At 51.8% G+C, this 18,672-nt stretch overlaps 1 protein-coding gene across 1 annotated transcript; it reads left to right on the top strand.

Annotated features, from left to right (window-relative positions):
- Positions 1-857: 857 nt before the first annotated feature.
- On the top strand, positions 858-16,911 carry KCNK6 (potassium two pore domain channel subfamily K member 6). The gene is made up of 3 exons (XM_049901080.1): positions 858-2,372; positions 10,996-11,391; positions 11,594-16,911. The coding sequence occupies exons 1-3, from the start codon at positions 2,051-2,053 to the stop codon at positions 11,815-11,817; spliced, it is 942 nt and encodes a 313-aa protein (XP_049757037.1). The 5' UTR covers positions 858-2,050; the 3' UTR covers positions 11,818-16,911.
- The last annotated feature ends 1,761 nt before the right edge of the window (positions 16,912-18,672 follow it).

Below are 18,672 nucleotides of genomic sequence, written 5' to 3'. Positions count from 1 at the left end.
TTTATTGGGGACCTTGAGGACCCCTCCTGGTCACTCAGTTACGAGCCCTGGCTCCGTTGCTGCCTTTTTTTTTTTTTTTGTGAGTGAGGTACACCCATTCCCTCTCTGCACCTCTGGTTCGGTATCTGTCCCCAGGGCTCCACCGCTATTTTTTCCTCATCCTCACCACTCCCTCTCCTAGATTCATATCATCCCTGATTTTTTAAAAAATATTAACAAAGCAAAGCTTTTGGCTTCCTATTGGCCACATGTTCACATCTTACCAGTTGTGTGGCTATTCCATTTTTAAGCCTCGATTTTCTCATCTGTTTAATGGGAATGACATGGGAGGGGTTGAGGTTTCAGTGCAAGCCCATGTGTCCACAGAGCCTTGCATATTGTAAGCCCTTGATCACTGGTAGCTGCCGTTGGTGTTTTTTTTTAATCAGGTATCTCTTCCTGTGGGTTGTCAGCCCCAAGTTGGGCTCTGCCCCAAGAACTGTCACAGTTTTATAAATAGAACCAGCTGGGCCCCAAACCCCACTCCTTTGCCAGCCAGATGTGATCAGGATTCTGGCTACCATCCAGAAAGCTGCCAGGGAGAGCCATGAGTTCTAGCCGGAGGGGATATGGAGAAACACACAGGTGAGGTGGCAAAAAAGGAAAAATTTCCCCGTAAATAGGGGTACCAGTACCCATTGCCGTGGAGTGGATTCTGATGCATAGCAACCCTATAAGACAGAGTAGAGCTGCCCCATAGGGTTTCCAAGGAGCGGCTGGTGGATTTGGACTGCCAGCCTTTCAGTTAGCAGCCAAGCTTTTGACCACTACACCACCAGGGCTCTATAAAAAAAAAAAAAAATACGGGTATATATTTGTAATTCTGCCAGGGAAAGAGACCCTGCCTCACTCCCACTCATCCTTCAGATCTCAGTTTAGATATCCCCTTCCACAGAAAGCCCTCTTGACCTCTCAAAGCTGGGTCAACCGCCTTCTCTGGACTCCCACAGTCCCCTAGGCTTCACAGTCCTGGCCCCGACCCCTTTGCCTGAGCCTTTTTTGTTCCCCCATCACAGCTCAGACCCCTCCTCCTGTGCCTTCCCCGACCCAGCACTGGCCCTTCTGTCTGAGCCTCCCCTATCACAGCCTTGACTACTCTGGGCTGTCACTCTCCGATGACCTGTCTGTCTTCCCCGTTAGACTGGGAGCCCTAAGAGGGGAGGGCCCAGGGCTGTCTCAGTCACTGCTGTGTCGCCAGCATCGCCCAGCAAAGGGCGCTAAGCAATGATTTGGTGAATAACTAAGGATTCTCACCCTGTCCAGGAGGGCACGGGGGGCACCTGCCCCTATGTTGTGCCCATTGTGAATTAGACAGGTGTCCCCTCCGGGTGGACGCAACCCCGCTCCAGGCGCACGGCTTGGCGAATGGAGCTAAGGCGGCATTTCAGGCCCCACTGATCCCTTCAGCCATGCGCCCTGATGCAGTGCACAGCCTTCGCAGCGGTACGCAGAAGCCCTGAGAAGTCTGGGGGAGATTCCTCGGTCCGCGAGCCGAAAGGAGATTTCAGATTCTCTCCGCCGCTTCTCCTGTGAGCGGAAAAAAAAAAGAAAAAGAACCAACCCAACCCAGTGCCGTCGAGTGGATTCCGACTCGTAGCGACCCTATAGGCCAGAGTGGAACTGCCCCACAGAGTTTCCAAGGAGCACCTGGCGGATTCGAACTGCGGACCCTTTGGTTAGCAGCCGTGACACTTAACCACTACGCCACCAAGGGTTCCAAAGGGAAGGTAAAATACCCTCATCCCTTGCCTCCTATTGGTCTCCAGCGTCCCGGAGCGCTTGTCTCCACCCTACAGGTACTAACACCTGGCGGCTGGGCGTGCCTCAGTTTCCCGGAGGCGGAGCGTTTCTCCTCCCCGCCCTCCCCTATTTCCTCCTCTTCCTCTTCGGGGCGCCTGTGGCCGGTCTTGTAGCACTCCCGGAACTGAAAGCAGTCTCTGGGCGCCGGACAGGCGGGATCCACGTCAGCGGGGCCGCCGGGGGCTGGCGGGAAGGGGGTCCCGCGGGCGCAATGCGGCGGAGCGCGCTGCTGGCGGGCGCCCTGGTCGCCTACGCCGCGTACCTGGTTCTGGGCGCGCTGCTGGTGGCGCGCCTGGAGGGGCCGCACGAGGCTCGGCTCCGTGCCGAGCTGGGGACGCTGCGGGCAAAGCTGCTGCAGCGCAGCCCGTGTGTGGCCGCCCCCGCCCTGGACGCCTTCGTGGAGCGGGTGCTGGCGGCCGGACGGCTGGGGCGCGCCGTGTTCGCCAACGCTTCGGGGGCCGCCAACGTCTCGGACGCCACTTGGGACTTCGTCTCGGCGTTCTTCTTTGCCAGCACGCTGGTCACCACCGTAGGTATGTGAGCACCGCCAGCTAGCACCCGGGACCCCTGTCGCGTCCCCGCCCCACCAGGCCCTGATAACCCTCACCCAATTCCCTTATCGGAGCGGATCACTCCCAACCCCCTCTGGGCCTAGGGTCCCCTCAAAACCCCGAACAAGCACCTAGAGCCTACACTCCTGGTCACCGCCCTCCTTGGGGAGCCCTTCCCCTTCACAGGAAATGCTCCAGTTTCCTCCGGGCTGGGGCCGCCTCTCAAAGTACCTACCAGCGGGCGTCTGGGACCCCAGTTCTCGCCCCCACTCCTCCTGAGACCCGGGTCTATCCAGTCCCATCTGGACCTAGGACCAACCTCAGAGACTTCTAGTGAGGTCCCAGGCCCCTCCACCTGAGACCCTCACCACCTCTGGACCTGACATCAGCCATGAAAGGACCCTGGCCCTTCTCTTGGTCGCAGGAAGGCCATTCCTCCAACAAAGTCACCTGACAGTCCAGATATGCCCTTCCAGTACCCTGCCCCTCGGGAAATCTCACCCTAACTTCCTCTTGGCCCTGAAACTCCAGCCAGAACCCTAAACCTCGGTACACGGCCTTACCCTGCCCCTCAGGGCTCCTCAGGCAAGACCTTACTCCTGGAAGAGATCTCTCAGCAAAGATTTGGAGACTCTCAGCCCTCTGGACCTAAACCATTACCCAAAAGGCCCCTGCCCTTCTCCAGACCGAGGACCGCCCCACCCCAGACTCTCCAGCAAGTATCCCTCACTGCAGACATAGGACTCTCCCCAGGGACCCCAGCCCATCCTGACAGGGGTAGCCCGCAGTACAGGATTTCCTTCCCAACAGAGATACCCTTCAGTTCCCTCTGGATTTGAGCCTCCCAACTCAGAGACCCTTGGCAGATCCCAACTGTGGGTGCATGAAAGTGACCCATTGTTATGGACTGAATTGTGCCCCCCAAAATATGTGTTGTAAATCCTAACCCCTGCAGTGGTTATAACCCCAGTTGGGCATGGGTTTTCTTTGTTATGTTAGTGAGACACTGTTAGTATAGGGTGTGTCTTAAGTCAATCTCTTCTGAGATATGAAAGAGATTAAACAAGTAAGCAAGCTAGCAGAGATGGGGGAAGAGAGATACCATACCACATCAAGGTCTCCAAGAAACCGAGCAGTAGAAGCTGAAAAGACACAAGGTCCTTCCCCTAGAGTCAACAGAGAGAGAGCCGGTGGCTTGAATTTGGACTTCTAGCCTCCTAAGCTGTGAGAAAATAAATTTCTGTTTGTTAAAGCCACCCACTTGTGCTATTTCTGTTATAGCAGCCCTGGATAACTAAGACATCCACCAAGGAGGGAGCCAGAGCACCCTCTTGGAAGGACACCAGCTCCAACCAGGTGCCCTCCAGCCAAGAACCTTCAGCCCCAAAACCACCTCCAGCAAAAACCCCTAGTCCTTTCCAAACCAGGGACTTCCCATAGGGGCCTCTTTGAACCTGGAAACCCCTAGCTGACACTCTCACTCCCTTCTGGACCCTGAGAGCCCCTAGAACCACCTGGGCCCATATCAGGGACCCCAATGCCATCCACACTGTCACTGAGTGAAAGCAAGGCCCCTCCCCCGATAGGCCGCCAGCCCAGGGACTTTTCTATCTGTTACCCCTTACCCAAAACCTCCTGCCCACTCTGGACTTTCCAAGCAAGGGATTCTCCTAGGTACCTGGCACCCCTCCAGACTCCTTTGGCCCACAGCTGGTACCCCTCTCACCACTCCAACATTGCTGCAGCCTGTTTGGAACCTGAAATTCTCCCCTCCATCAAGGAGACTCCAGGCCATCTGTACCCCAGGCCCTTCTCCAATATCCATTGGTCTTAGTTTCTTAATGTTGCTATAACAGAAATGCCACAAGCGGATGGTTTTAACAAACAAGTTTATTTTCTCACAGTTCAGGAGGCTAGAAGTCTGAATTCAGGACACTGGCTCTAGGGGAAGCCTTTCTGTGCTTGTGAGCTCTGGGGGAAGGTCCTGTCTCTTTTCAGCTTCTGCTCCTGGTTCCTTGCTGTGATCTTCACGTGGCCTATGGTGTCTACCTTCCCCCATCCGTGCTGCTGTGAAAATGGCCTGTTGGAGGTGTCTGACTTCCTCTAACTTCACAAGGGGGAAGGGGAATCAAGGTCAACAGCCCACGAGTCCTATGAAGAGGAGCTGAAACATACCTCCTTCTCTCCAACCTTTTTACCAGTTTTGACACCAACCATCCCTTCCACAGCACTCTCTACTTCTCCGCTGGGCTTGATAATTTGTTGCGGTGGCCCCACAGGACTCATAGCATACTCACAGTTATGGAGTTTATTAGGGAAGTAACGGGTTACAGTTTAGGTTCAGGAGTGCTCAGGAGAGTTTTTTGATCAAGACAGCCTCTTCTCAGCCGTGGTGCAGGCAGGCCTTTCTCTAGCCCACAGATTGGGCCTCTTGGGCCAGCCCAGCCTCCGCCTTGCTTTGACAAGTGTTACAAAGATCTTTTGGCTCTGCTGAAAAGTGAAGGCCTAGAGGCACCCACTCCACCAGTAGACCTTAACCCAAAGGCACTCAGCCCTATTGTTCCATTGATTGGTAAGCCTAGTTCCGCCGCCAGGTGGCTGGAGGCACCCCGACTCTGCCAGGAAGCCTCCTCCCTGAAGGTGCTCAGCTCTCTCACTCTGAGTTGGCACACCCACTGTAAGAGCCTTGCTCCATGGGCCAGGGAGCCCACTGTTTCATATCCTGCTGGTCTCCTGGTTCTGATGCCACCATTTCTCTGCCACTACTTCTCACTGTCTCTGGTATTGCAGTTCTCTCTGTGTCTCCTGGGTTTAGGAGGTCTCATCGCAGGGGTCCTGGGTCCAAAAAGACGTGCTGCACTCCCGTCTCTTCTTCTTGGTGGTAGTCAGGTCTCCCGTTTCCTCCTCTGCGATGGCTCCTTTTAAGCCTAGTGGGATGGCAAACTGACCAATCCCCTTGTTAGGTTCCCACTCCACAAGGGTGCCATGCACTTTATTTGTATTATTAGCAAGCTATCCAATCCCCTTGGTAGGCCACAAGCACCTTATTTGCATAGTCCCATCCAGTCGTTTGGTGACAGTATAAGACCATGGCAAAAAAGGTCATATAAAAGCGATCCATTGCACTGAAGCTTCCTTGCTTCTGTGCCTAATCTACTCTTTTGTGTCTCAAAAGTGATTGGTTTAAGATACACTGATATGGCCTCATTAATGTGACAAAAACTGTATTCCTAAATGAGATTATATTCACAGGTATAGGGGTTAGTATTCCAACACATATTTTGAGGCAAGATGGGGTACAGTTCAATCCATAACACCACTCAAACCATTACAGTTTTTATCCCTTGACCCTTAGTGTGAGAAGTATGGCATCACCTTGCAGAAAGGCGTTTGGCCTTTGTTCTTGGTTCTTTTAAGACGTACCAACACCTGGGGCTAATGAATGGGGGGGCTAACCAGACCAAGAGGAACCACCTGGGAGCTTGGTCCTGACTAAGCCTCATGAGCTATGATAATCTATCATGGCCATGTGATGAGGCCCGTAAGAGCCCTGAACATGGAGACCATGGAGCTTCCTGGTTGATGACCATGCATGGAACAGGGTCATGTAGCATGTCCCTATTTGGGACATGGAAGCTCTGTGCTGTGACCCCTATGCATCTCTTCATTTATATATACCCACCCAGTGCCGTCAAGTCGAATATATATATATATATAAATCCAAACTGATTGCTGTTGAGTCGATTCCAACTCATAGTGACCCTATAGGACAGAGTAGAACTGCCCCATAAGGTTACCAAGGAGCAGCTGATGGATTCAAACTCCCAACCTTTTGGTTAGCAGCTGAATGCTTAACCACTGCACCACCAGGGCCCCTCATTTATATATACTCTCTGAATTCTGTGAGTTGTTCCAGCAAATTACAGGACCCAGAAGAGTAGTGGCTGGCTGGTCTGAAGTAGAGGGAATCACGTGGACTTTCAAGCTTGCGGCTGGTACCTCCTGACCTAGCCTCAGGTGACTGGGGGTGAGAGAGAGAAAGGCTGCTGGGGTCTATGCTGAACAGGGAAGGGACACTGAGATTTCCATAGGACACCGCTGGCATGTGGAGTAGGATTTGTTACCCACCACGCAATTTGGCGTCAGAAGTGGGTGAGCTTAGTCTCCCTAGACTGGTTTGCACCATTGGTGCAGCGAGCAGTGTTTGCTAGAGTAGCCCTGACTTCACACTCACCGAGGCCTGAGACCCCTCCCTTCCTAATCACCCCTTAACAATGTCTTTCCGTATCACGTCCCCTTAGGCATCCCTGGGTTCAGAAGCCCTTCCTGCCTGAAGACTTCTCTCCTAATCCCAGTTGTGATCTAGAAAACTCCCCACCAGTTCCTGTTCCTTTCTCCCTTTGGACCCAGGACCCCAGCCCCAAACCAGGATCCATTTTGAACTGGGACACTAGCCCCTGATCTAAGTTTACCAACCCTAAACCCCCTTCCCTGAGCTCCTGCTCAGGTGGAATCCCCCTGGGAAACCCTTCCCACCCAGCACTCTTCTGACCTGGGAAATCCTTGTGTTATCAGGAGTCCCACCTTGCCACCCCTCCTGTCACCCAGCCTCAGTCCCCAAACTTTCTCGTTCTCTCTTTGTTTGGGATTTGGGAGGGGAGGAGGCTGGGACAGGGCCACCCCAGGCGTAAAACTCCCCGTCCTGGCCCTGAAGTACAGCAATAGAGGGTGGGTGGCCTTTGACTTGGGTTCCTCGCTGTGTGGACTGACAAGCTGAAGCCACAGTGGCAGACCTGGAATGATCCCTGACAGTCTCTGGAATTGCTGGCTTTCCCTGAGGCTTCTTCTTCCCTACCCTGGCTGGGCAGCCCCAACCTGCTCCTGGGTTTCACTGGGTCATATCTGCACCTCGCTCCACCTCCTTCCAGGACCTGGGTTGTCCTTGGTGGGGCAGATGAGGAAACCCAGACACAAGGCAGATAAAACCTGGGTTTGGATCCCTGCTCAGCTGCTGCTCATCTCTAGGCCTTAGCGTCCTCTCATCTGTAAAATGGGAAAAATAACACTGCCCACTTCATAATGATGATGATAGCCTGATGGAAGACTGATAACAGAAGGGCTTTAGCCAATTAATCAGCACAACAGCTTTATGCGGCAGGAAACCACTATTAGCCCTATTTTTTAGCAACAGAAACTGGAGTTCAGAGAGGTTAGACCACTTGTCCAAGGTCACACATCTAGGAAGGTATAGAGCGGAGATGTGAACCCAGACCATCCAGTCTGAGTCCCATGCTTTTAGCCACACAGCGCGCTCTCTTAGGCTTGGCGCGAGAGGGTGACGTGTGTGAGGTGCTGGCACAATGGGGAACGCTCAGTGACGTGGTGATAACTGTTGAGCGATCAGTTACCATTATCGTTGCGAGTGAAGCCGGGAGCCCTGAGTGTTTCAGCAGAAGCAGAAGAGAAATGAACCGATCTTCAGACAGACCTCTTCGCACAATTTCCCTGTGTTCCTCTTCTGAGGAAGACCTGGGGCCTGGAGTTAATCCAGGCAGCCTTGCTATAAGCGAGGCCCCGGGGCGAAGGGGCGGGCTACCTGAGACTAGGGACCAGGAGAAGGAAAGAAAGCGTCACCGTGACTGTCAATCTTTACTCACCTTCGCCAGGTGTCACAGCTTGTTGGGACCTGAAAGGTTATCGCCGCTGTTGTTAGCTGTTGTCCAGTCTGCACCAGCTCACGGCAAAGCCGTTCGTGCGGAGAGTAACTGCTCTGTAGGGTTTTCAAGACTGTGAGCTTCTGGAAGCGGTCTTCCGTGACGCCTCTGGGTGGGTTCGAACCACCAAATCTTTTGGCTAGTAGCCGAGTGCTCAGCTGTCTGCACCATCTAAGAGTTCCTAAGATGATTACTACCTACCAGCCAACCAACCAGCCCAGTGCATCTGAGTTGATTCTGACTCATGGCGATCCTCCCTATAGGACCGAGCAGAAGTGCCCCATAGGGTCCCAGTGGTGTAATCCTTATGGACTTAGACCGCCACATCTCTCTCCTGTGGAGCGCCTGGGGGGTTCGAACCACTGAGCAATTAACCACTGTGCCACCAGATTATTGCTGCTGCCTTTGAAGTAGGGATTATTTATAAGTCCATTTAGCAGAGAAGGAAACTGAGGCTCAGAGAAGGGGAATCTTGGCTGAGGTCATGCTGAGGATAAATGGCAAGGCACTGATTGGACCTTGGCTCTTTGAAGTAATAAACTGAGACTCATGGCCCGTTTAACTCTCTGATTTTTGTATTTATAAGGATCTTGTGTCATTTGCAAACCTGACGTTTCAGCCAGGCTGCTGGAGTTCCTTCATCAAAACCCTTGTATTAATGAGGGTCGGAATCATAAATGAAAAACCTCAAATTGCAGTGATTAAATAAGATGGGATTATGCTGCACAGTCAGGGACCCAGGCTTCTTCTGCTTGGTGCTCCTTTATTACTCCTCTGTGCCTGGCTTCTCTTTCCAAGATCACCTCATGGTCCAACATGGCTGTTTAGCTCCAGCCTTCACATCTGTGTTCCAGCCAGCAGGAGGGAGGACAGGAGGGAGATGGGCATCCCTCCTCCCTTTAAGGACACCTTCTGGAAGTTGCTTGTTTCTCTCATTATACCTTAGTGACCAGATGTTAGCCACAGAGTCACGCTTAGCTGCGAAGGAAGGGGAAACTCTTTATGTCAGATGGCCATGGGTCCAGATTAAAACCAGGGAATTCTTTTATATGGAAGACAGGCACAAATGAATGCCTGCTCACGCATGCAGTGTCACCAAAGTTATTACTGATCACAGGCCTAGAGACAAGATCTAGTATAACATTTTATTGTCAATGTAAACCAGACTCCTCACCACCCCAGTCAAATATCTGACCCTTTGGTTTGATTTATCTGGGAAATGAAAAAAAAACAAGTGGAACCCATTGCTGTCAGTTGATTCCAACTCATAGCAACCCTATAGGACAGAGTAGAACTGCCCCATAGGGTTTCCAAGGCTATGATCTTTACAGAAGCAGACTGCCGTGTCTTTCTCCCGAGGAACGGCTGGTGGCCTCGAACCACCGACTTTTCAGTTAGCAGCTGAGTGCTTAACCACTGTGCCACCAGGGCCCCTTCTGGGAAACGAACACCAAAAACCCAACCAAACCTGTTGCTCTCAAGTCAATTCCGACTCATAGCAACACTACAAAACAGACTAGAACTGCCCCATAAGGTTTCCAGCGAGTGACTGGTGGATTTGAACTGCCAACCTTTTGGTTAGCAGCTGTAGCTCTTAACCACTGCCCCACCAGGGTTTCTGGGAAACGAAAAGAGACCTTTAAATCGGACATTGCCAAAGTGAGCCAGTCCCACCATCCCTGAATTCCCCTTTGTCACGTTTCTGTTTCCAGAGCTGACACCCACACTGACCTTCCTGTCTCTCACAGTCCTCTGGGAGCCTGGGGTGGGGGGCTTGGCAGACCCACTTTAGAGCAGACAAACTGAGGCTCAGACCCAGGCTGGAGCCCGCACCCTTCATTATTTTGACGAATACTGATTGAGTGCCCACTCACAGCAGATGCCAGGGGTACACCAGTGAACCACACTGAAGCCCCTGCTCCCCTGGAGCTAAGTGACACCCTAGGGGAGATACAGTAACCAAATAAGTAAACCATATAGTATGCTTGAAGGAGCCCTGGTGGCACAGTGGTTAAGAGCTCAGCTGCTAACCAAAAGGTCAGCAGTTCATATCCACCAGGCGCTCCTTGGGAACCCTATGGGGCAGTCCTACTCTGTCCGATAGGGTTGCTGAGTCAGAATCGATGGCTTAGTATGCTAGTAGGTGTTAAGAGCTTGTTACAGTTCAAATAAAGTGGTCTGGGAAGGCATCCCAGAGAAGGTGAGGTTGGAGCAAATAGCTGAAGGCGAGGAGGGAGGGAGCGAGCAGATACCTGGAGTGTTCCACAGGGAGAGAACAGCCAGGGAAAAGACCCTGAGGTGGGAGCATGCAGGTCTGTTCAATTATTAGCGAGGAGCCTTGTGTGGCCAGGACAGTGGGCGGTGGGGAAGGTGGGAAGTATGGGGTCGGATCATGTGGGGCCTTGTGGGCCACATGGAGGACTTTATATTTCCCTCTGAGTGAGATGGAGAGTTCTGAGCAGGAGAGGGATGTGACCTGACTCAGGTGATCACAGAGTCCCTCTGGCTGCATGCGGGAAGCAGACTGTGGGCAGGAGTGGGAGCAGAGAGACCAGGAAAGAGGATCTGCACTGTCCTGCTGCGGTGGACAGGACCACGGTGGGTGCCATGGGGAGTGGCGGGGTGGAGGGGGCAGTGGGTGGGCTCTGGGACTATTTGAAGTTGACATAACAGGATTCCCTGGCATATGGAATGTGGATGTGTGTGAGGAGGGAGTCAGGATGACATCAAGGCTCTTGGCTTGAGCAGTTGTAAGGATAGAGGTGCCATCACGGGAGATAGGAGAGACTCTCAGGGCAGGCTTGGGGGTGAAATTGACCTCAGTTAGGGTATCCACAGCCCCCTGAATGGAGGTGCCAAGTGGGCAGAAGGATTTCCCCTCGCTCCTACAGGCTATGGGTACACGACGCCGCTGACCGACGGGGGCAAGGCCTTCGCCATTACCTTTGCACTCCTGGGTGTGCCGGCCACCATGCTGCTGCTGACAGCCTCAGCCCAGCGCCTGTCACTGCTGGTGACCCACAAACCCCTGTCCTGGCTGAGCCTGCGGAGAGGCTGGGACCCTCGGCGGGCAGCCCGCTGGCACCTGGTGGTCCTGCTGGGGGTCGTGGTGACCATCTGCTTCCTGGTGCCAGCCGTGGTCTTCATCCACCTTGAGGAGGCCTGGAGCTTCCTGGATGCCTTGTACTTCTGCTTCATCTCCCTGTCCACTATTGGCCTGGGTGACTATGTGCCTGGGGAGGCCCCTGGCCAGCCCTATCGGGCTCTCTACAAAGTACTGGTCACAGGTGAGTCCAGGGTGGCTGGTTGGCCTTGGCCCCGGGGGTCTGAGGGATCATGGCCTACCTCAGGGGGAGGTTGAGGGTGCACAGCCCCACCACAGAAGGTCTAAGAGGGATCCAGCTGCACCCTGGGAGGTCCTGTGAGGTCATGGTCCTGCCTGGGGGCATGAGTCCCCAAGTCCCCCCATCACCTCTGCCATCTCTGCAGCCTACCTCTTCCTGGGCCTGGTCGCCATGGTGCTGGTGCTGCAGACTTTCCGCCACGTATCTGACCTTCACGGCCTCACAGAGCTCATCCTGATGCCCGCTCCATGCCCTGCCAGTGCTAGTGAGGAAGAGGATGACCGGGTGGACATTCTGGACCCCTCGCCAGAGCCACACCAGCAGCTCACTGCCGGCTCCCACGCCGACTACGCCTCCATCCCCAGGTAGCTGAGGCAGGTGCCCCAAGGCTGAGAGGAACTGGCCTGGTGCTGAGGTGTGCACTGGATCGGAGCTGACAGCACAAGAGTGTCCACTGCATGTACCAGTGTTTGTGAGCCGTGGTGACCAACTGTCCTTCGTTTATAGCCCCAGGCTGGATGTGAGGGGTGGGTGCCCAGTTTCCAGGTCCTGGGCTCCACTGAGCACCAGCATTGCCTCTTTCTCCCCCTTCCCCTTTCTCTCATTTTCCCTCACACTCTGTGCCTCGTTTGCTTTCTGTCTTTCTCACTATCTCCGTCTTTCCTCCTCGCTCTCTGTTTCTCACCCCTTTATACACTCCATCTGTCTCTATCACTCAACCACTTGTCGCTTCTACCAGGCAATGGAATCGGACCTCATTTTGGGCCTTGGGAAAGTGACTGTCCCTCTCAGAGCCTTGATTTCCTCAAATCAAATAGGAAGAATATATTCATTCATCCAGAAATCCCTCTATCTTAGTTATGTAGCGCTGCTATAACAGAAATACCACAAGTGGTTGGCTTTAACAAAGAGAAATTTATTCTCTCACAGTCTAGGAGGGCATCTCAGGCAGAAGAAACTCTGTGTGGGTGTAAAAATAATATGAGGGTGGAAGTGTCAGACCTCAGACTTCACAAGAGGGAAGGAGAATCAAGATCGACAGCCAAGGGTGATTCCTATGAGGCAGAGGTCAGACATGTCCCTACCCTCCAACCTCTTTACCAACTCTGACACCAACCATCCCTCCCACAGCACTCTCTACTTCCCTGCTGGGTTTGATAATTTGTAGCAATGGCCGCACAAAACTCACAGACAATATTCACGATTATGGGGTTTATTAGGGAACTAACAGGTTACAATTGAGGTTCAGGAACTCTCAGGGTATAGTTCTTCGATCAGGACAGTCTCTTCTCAGCCATGCCCACAGGCACGCCTCCCTCTGGCCCTCACCTCAGCCCTGCTCAGCAAGTGTTAGAAAGCTCTTTTAGCTCTGCTGATAAGCGCCCAGAGGCACCCTACTCCACCAGTAAGCCTTGGCCCAAAGGCGTTCGTCTCTAGCTCCAAGAGTCAGCAAACCTAGCTCCACAAAGTGCCTGGAGGCACCCTACTCCACCAGCAATCGTCCTGCCCAAAGGTGCTCAGGTTTCTTGCTCCCTGGGCTCGGTTTTCTCCTGTCAGTCTCCTGGTTCTGCTGCCATTTCTCTGCTGCCACTTCTTGCTGTGTTACAGTTCTTCAGTGTTGCAGCTCTCTCTCTCTCTCTCTGTCTCCTGGTTCCAGGAGCTTGTCAGCGAAGGAATTCTGAGTCTAAACGACATACTCCACTCCTGGCTCTTCTTTTTTAGTGGTGGTGAGATCCTCTCTTCCCACCTGTGGGATGGCTCATTTTAAGCCCAGTGGGATGGCAAGACCAACCAATCCCTTTGGTGAGCCACAATTACCTATTTGCACGGTTCCACCGATCACTTGGGTGGGAGTTATAAGACCATTGTGAGAAAGGCCACACAAAACGATCCATCACATCACAGTGGGGAAAGGCCTGGAGGTGTGAAAGCATGTTGGCCATCAGCTGCTGGCAAATAATTTACTATGACGAGTATGAGAGTATGAAGTGAATGGGGGAAGGAAGGTGGAGAGTTAGACATGGGTACCTCTTATGTGTCCTTAAATGATGAGCTTGGAAATTTGTCCTCTGTCCTGAGGGCTCTAGAGAGCCATGGAAAGGCCTTAAGCAGGAGAGGGTTATGGTTAAGTTCAGGCTTTAGAAGATCCCCTTGGCTGCTCTGTGGAGGTGAACCAGACAAGGAGACTGGGGCAGGTGCCCAAGGGGAGGCTGGGGCAGAAACAAAGTAGGAGACAGGGCTGGGCAGGCCATGGGAAGAGAGGTGGGTGGAGGGATGCTGAGGAGGTCAAGTGAACAGGCCATGGGCCTTACAGGCTTGAGGGAGGGTCAAGGCCTGGACGGGGTTCAAGGGATGGACAGCTGCCCCTGAGATAGGGACCTGGGAGAAACAACAGGTTTAGTGGGGGGTGCCGAGGTTAGTTTGGAACATGGTAGATATGAGAGGCTCAAGGGACACTCGGGGGAGGAATCAAGGGGTCCCAGGATCCCCAGGGTAGGACTCAGGGTCGGAAAGGTTGAGGCAGAGACAGATGAGGGAACTGACACCGTGAGGGTGGTGAGACAGCCCTGGGAAGGCTGAAGAGAGATCAGCCTTGTTAGGTGCCATTCGCCACCCAGTCGATTCCGACTGACTTAGTCATCTAGTGCTGCTATAACAGAAATACCACAATTGGATGTCTTTAACAAAGAGAAGTTTATTCTCTCAGCTGAGTAGGCTAGAAGTCCAAATTCAGTGTGCCAGCTCTAGAGGAAGGCTTTCTCTCTCTGTAGGGTCTGGGGGAAGGTCCTTGCAATCAATCTTCCCTTGGTCTAGGAGCTTCTTCGTACAGGAACCCCAGGTCCAAAGGATGCAGTCTGCTCCCAGCACTGCTTTCTTGGTTGTATGAGGTCCCCTTGTCTCTCTGTGCTCTTCTCTCTTTTGTATCTCAAAAGAGACTGGCGAAAGACACAATTCAATTTTGTAGATCAAGTCCTGCCTCATTAACATAATTGCCATTAATCTCACCTCATTAACATCATACCCATTGCTATCAAGTCGATTCCAACTCATAGTGACCCTATAAGGACAGGGTAGAACTGCCCCATAGGGTTTCCAAGGAGCATCTGGTAGATTCGAACTGCCATGCCACCAGGGTTTCCCATTAACGTCATAGAGGTCAGGATTTACAACACATAGGAAAATCACATCAGATGACAAAGTGGTGGACAATCACATAACACTGAGAGTCATGGCCTACCCAAATTGATTCCCATATTTTGGGGGACACAATTCAATCTATGACACCGACTCATGGCAACCCTATAGAACAGGGTAGAACTGCCCCACAGGGTTTCCTAGGCTATGAGTCAGAATCGACTCGACGGCACTGGGTTCAGTTTTTGGAATCTTTACAGAGCAGATGGCCAGGTCTTTTCTCCCACGGAGCGGCTGGTGGGTTCAGACCACCAACCTTTGGGTTAGCAACCCAGCTTGTAACGACTGCACCAACAGGGCTCCTTGAGAAATCAGCCTTAGGGTATCTGTATCAATTAGGAAAAATTTTGGCTGCAAGTAACAAAGACCTGACCCTGACTCACACTGGCTGAAACAATAAGGAGGGAATATATATTACATATCACCAGGAAGCCCAGAGCTGGGGAAGGCTTCAGAAACAATACCACCTACAGTTCTGGGAGGGCCTCGTGGCTCCAGGTTCCCTCTGTCTCTGCCACCCTCACCTGAAGGCTTGGCGCCCACTTGAGCTTCCATCATGGTTCCTAAGTGACAGCTGCAAGTCCGCGCATTGCAAGTAGCCACAAGATCTGATGCAAGGAGAGGGATCATCTCTCCCCGTGTGTGTCTCTTTGGAAGCAAGGAAGCCTTCTCCCAAAGCCTCTTAGCGGACTTATGACCAATATTGGCTCAAGTGCCCATTCCTGAGCCAATCACTGGCCTGAGTGATGGTGCTGCCATAATTAGCTTGGACTCCAGGATTCCCCCTGTACCCCCGGACTGAGGCTGGGGTTTCTGTTTGGAGGCTGGTGAATAACCTAATAAAACTGGGCATCTGTGAGAATGGCAGAAGGTTGGGAGAATGGACATTGATTAGCCAGGGCCATCATGTATGTACAACTGTGCGGGGTGGGACCTACATGAGGGATGTCTGACTGGCAGGGTAGTAACAGGTAGGATCTGAAGTTCAAGGCTAAATATTAAATGTGTCCAAAGGGGGTACCTTTTTCTAATTAACATAAAGCCCCATATAGTGAGCAATGGCCATTCAACCAATGTCCTGATGCCAGAGAGATGAACTTACGAAGGAGACAGAAAAGGAGTGCTAGAGAAAAGTAGGAAAACCAGGAGGGTGGGGAGTATTGGAAGAGGGAAGAATTTTAAGGAAGAAGAACTCAACATTATCAAATCATGCTAAAAAGTCATAAAAGATTGTTTTAATAATAGTGATAGCAAACAAGTATATAGGATTTATTATGTGCCAGGCACTGTTCCAAGGCTTTTATACATAATGCATTTAACTCTCTAAGGCTGGGTTCAGTTGTGGAGGCTGGCAAGTCCCAAATCTGTGGGTCAGGTAGCAGGACGGAGGCTTCCCCTGACTCACGTGGTTGCAGGGGCTGACGAACCCAAAATCTGCAGGTCAGACGGCAGGCCACTGGCTAACGTCCCAAGAACCGGAAGTCAGAGGATGATGAATGAACTCAGGATCTAGAGAGAGCACTCAAGCTTTGCCAGAACATCCACATAGATGCAGGCCACAACCCCAAGGAAACTCCCCTTCCAACTGATTGACTACTCATATCAGATAACAAAATGGAGGATGATTACATAGTGTCTGCCAAACCACTGAGAATCATGGCCTAGCCAAGTTGACACATACATTAACCATCACACTGTCTCAACAACCATGTAATTTAGGTACATTCTTCATAGTTTACAGATGAGGAAAGGAGGCCCAGCCTGGTTAACTAACTTGCCCAAGGTCACACAGAAAATCCAAAGCTAGACTTTGAACAAGGTTTTGGTTGGTCACCTTGTCCTGTGGAAGCAGAGCAGCATCCCTTGTTTCACTCTTCCTCAACCCTCCCTACCCTCCCCAGGCTTCTCGGCTCCTCACTGGGGTCCTTGTCTGCCTCTTTGTAGCTAAAGACTACAGTGGGCTGAGGAGGCAGTTGCTCCCCCCATCACATACTTGAGGGAGGTGCTAGTGTGATCTGGCTTCCACTCCTCACCACTTCTTCCAAATTTCGTTGGAAAAAGAAACCAGGCCCTGATTAGTGCAAGTCATTAAACAAAACGAAGTGCGTGCTAAAAATCCAAAAAGTGCAAAAGCTTGTACAGTGTAAAGTATGTCTTTCTCTCACACTCAGACTGTGTTGATTGAGTCCTCAGGTCTTCCAGGCATATTCTATGCATATGTCTTTTTTTTTTTTCCTTAATTTTAAAAAATTTAACTCTACACAAGCAGTACCTACTATGGTGATATGATTATGATTACTGACTGGAGACAAAGTACCTGGGTATGAATCTGAACCCTGTCACTCCCAGCCATGTAGCTTTGGGCAAGTGAATTCACCTCTCTGTGCATCAGTTGGCTAATCTGTGAGATGGGATGATAACAACACTTACCTCGTGGGCTGGTCTGGGAATTCAACTACTTGATATCTGCCAAGCCCTACGAACAGTGTCTGGCACTCAATAGAATGTTGGCAAATTATGATTATTCTCATTTCTACACCTTGCTTTTTCTATTATATATGATACATAAATACACAGTTTTTATATTTTTTTAGTCCTCCACCTTTTTTCACCAATGCAGTGTAATTTAGACAGCATTCCAGAGAAATGCAGTAGGTCTCTCATATCGTTTTTTATACCTGCAGTACCTCTTAGGATACATGCCCCACAGGTTTTTCCAGCATGCCCTGTTGATGGACATACGGATGGTTTCCACACTTTGGCTAATTAAACAATACTGTACTGAACCACCTTGTACATCAAGATCTATAAAAGGCACCTCCCCCTGCTGGGGCTGTATTTCCTGACTTGGGGTTCCATGAGGAGACCCAACACACTCTGACTCCGGTAAGTCTAGAAGGGCTCAGGTACACAGCTGCTGAGTTTCTTCCCTCAGAGGAAGTCACCCCTCCCTGGCCTTTGGGGGTGGGGAGGATAGATTTCCAGCACCCATTCATTCACATAGAGCATGTATTCTGTGCTGGGGAGGGCTGTATAATAAAGAGGGAGAAAGGTGATCAGCCTGCATAGGACGACAAGGATGCGATTATACAGGGCTCTGCAAACCACACTGAGGAGTCTGGCTATTTCCCCAGGACCTGGGGAGTCATGGAGGCTTTTAGAGCATTGGCTCTCAAGGTATGGTCCTCAGACCATCAGTATCACTTGGAACTTGCTTGAGTCAGAAATTCTCGCGCCCCACTCCAGATGTTTTCACTGGGTACCATCAAGTGGGCTCTGACTCATGTTATGACCTCATGTGTAACAGAACAAAACGTTGTCACAATCGTTGCTGTCTGAGCCCATAGCTGCATCGACTGTGTCAATCCATCTCATTGAGGGTCCCCATCTTTTTCACTAACCCTCTACCAAGTGTACTTTCCTTCTCCAGCAATTGGTCTTTCCTTATGACGAGTCCAGAGTAAGCGAGACCGTCTCCAAGCTCCCTTCTATGGAGCGTTCTGACTGTACTCCCCCCAGACCCACCGAATCAGTAACTCTGGGGGTGGGGCGCAACAACCTGTTTTAACACGCCCTTCTGGCGATTCTGATGCACGCCAAAGTTTGAAAACCCCTGGCTTAGGGTAAGATCAGCAGCTTTGCAGCCTCTGAGTCGCTTAACTGCCTGGCACCAGAATGCAAATGGAAACTGTTAACTGACTGAGATTAATTTACTTGATGCCAGGTACCGTGCTTCACTCTTCACGTGTTATCTTACTTCCCACAACAACTCCGAGAGTTGCCCACGGTTTGGGGAGGAGGATAGTAGTGCGTAGATTGATTCGGTCTTAAATGTAGGCGGAGCATTTTTGGTATAAAAGCCTGATTGGGTAGAAGGACGAGTAGGGGTGGTGCTTGTTGCCAGACAACCAATAGGAGCTGCCTGAAGGCCGTTCTACTATCGCATAGGGTCTCTAGCATCCTCTGCCGGCCAGGCGCAGCGCTCCTCGGCCCTTGAGCCCGCCCCCGCCTCCAAGCTCTTGGCGCCTG

This window comes from Elephas maximus, chromosome 11, assembly GCF_024166365.1.
Source record: "Elephas maximus indicus isolate mEleMax1 chromosome 11, mEleMax1 primary haplotype, whole genome shotgun sequence".
NCBI lineage: Eukaryota > Metazoa > Chordata > Mammalia > Proboscidea > Elephantidae > Elephas > Elephas maximus.
This window is presented reverse-complemented; position numbering and strand designations above follow the sequence as displayed.

Coding starts and splice junctions, on each gene's coding strand:
- KCNK6 (XM_049901080.1), top strand. CDS start 2,051: ATGCGGCGGAGCGCGCTGCTGGCGGGCGCCCTGGTCGCCTACGCCGCG. Junction 2,373..10,995: donor CACGCTGGTCACCACCGTAG/GTATGTGAGCAC, acceptor TCGCTCCTACAG/GCTATGGGTACACGACGCCG. Junction 11,392..11,593: donor CTACAAAGTACTGGTCACAG/GTGAGTCCAGGG, acceptor CCATCTCTGCAG/CCTACCTCTTCCTGGGCCTG.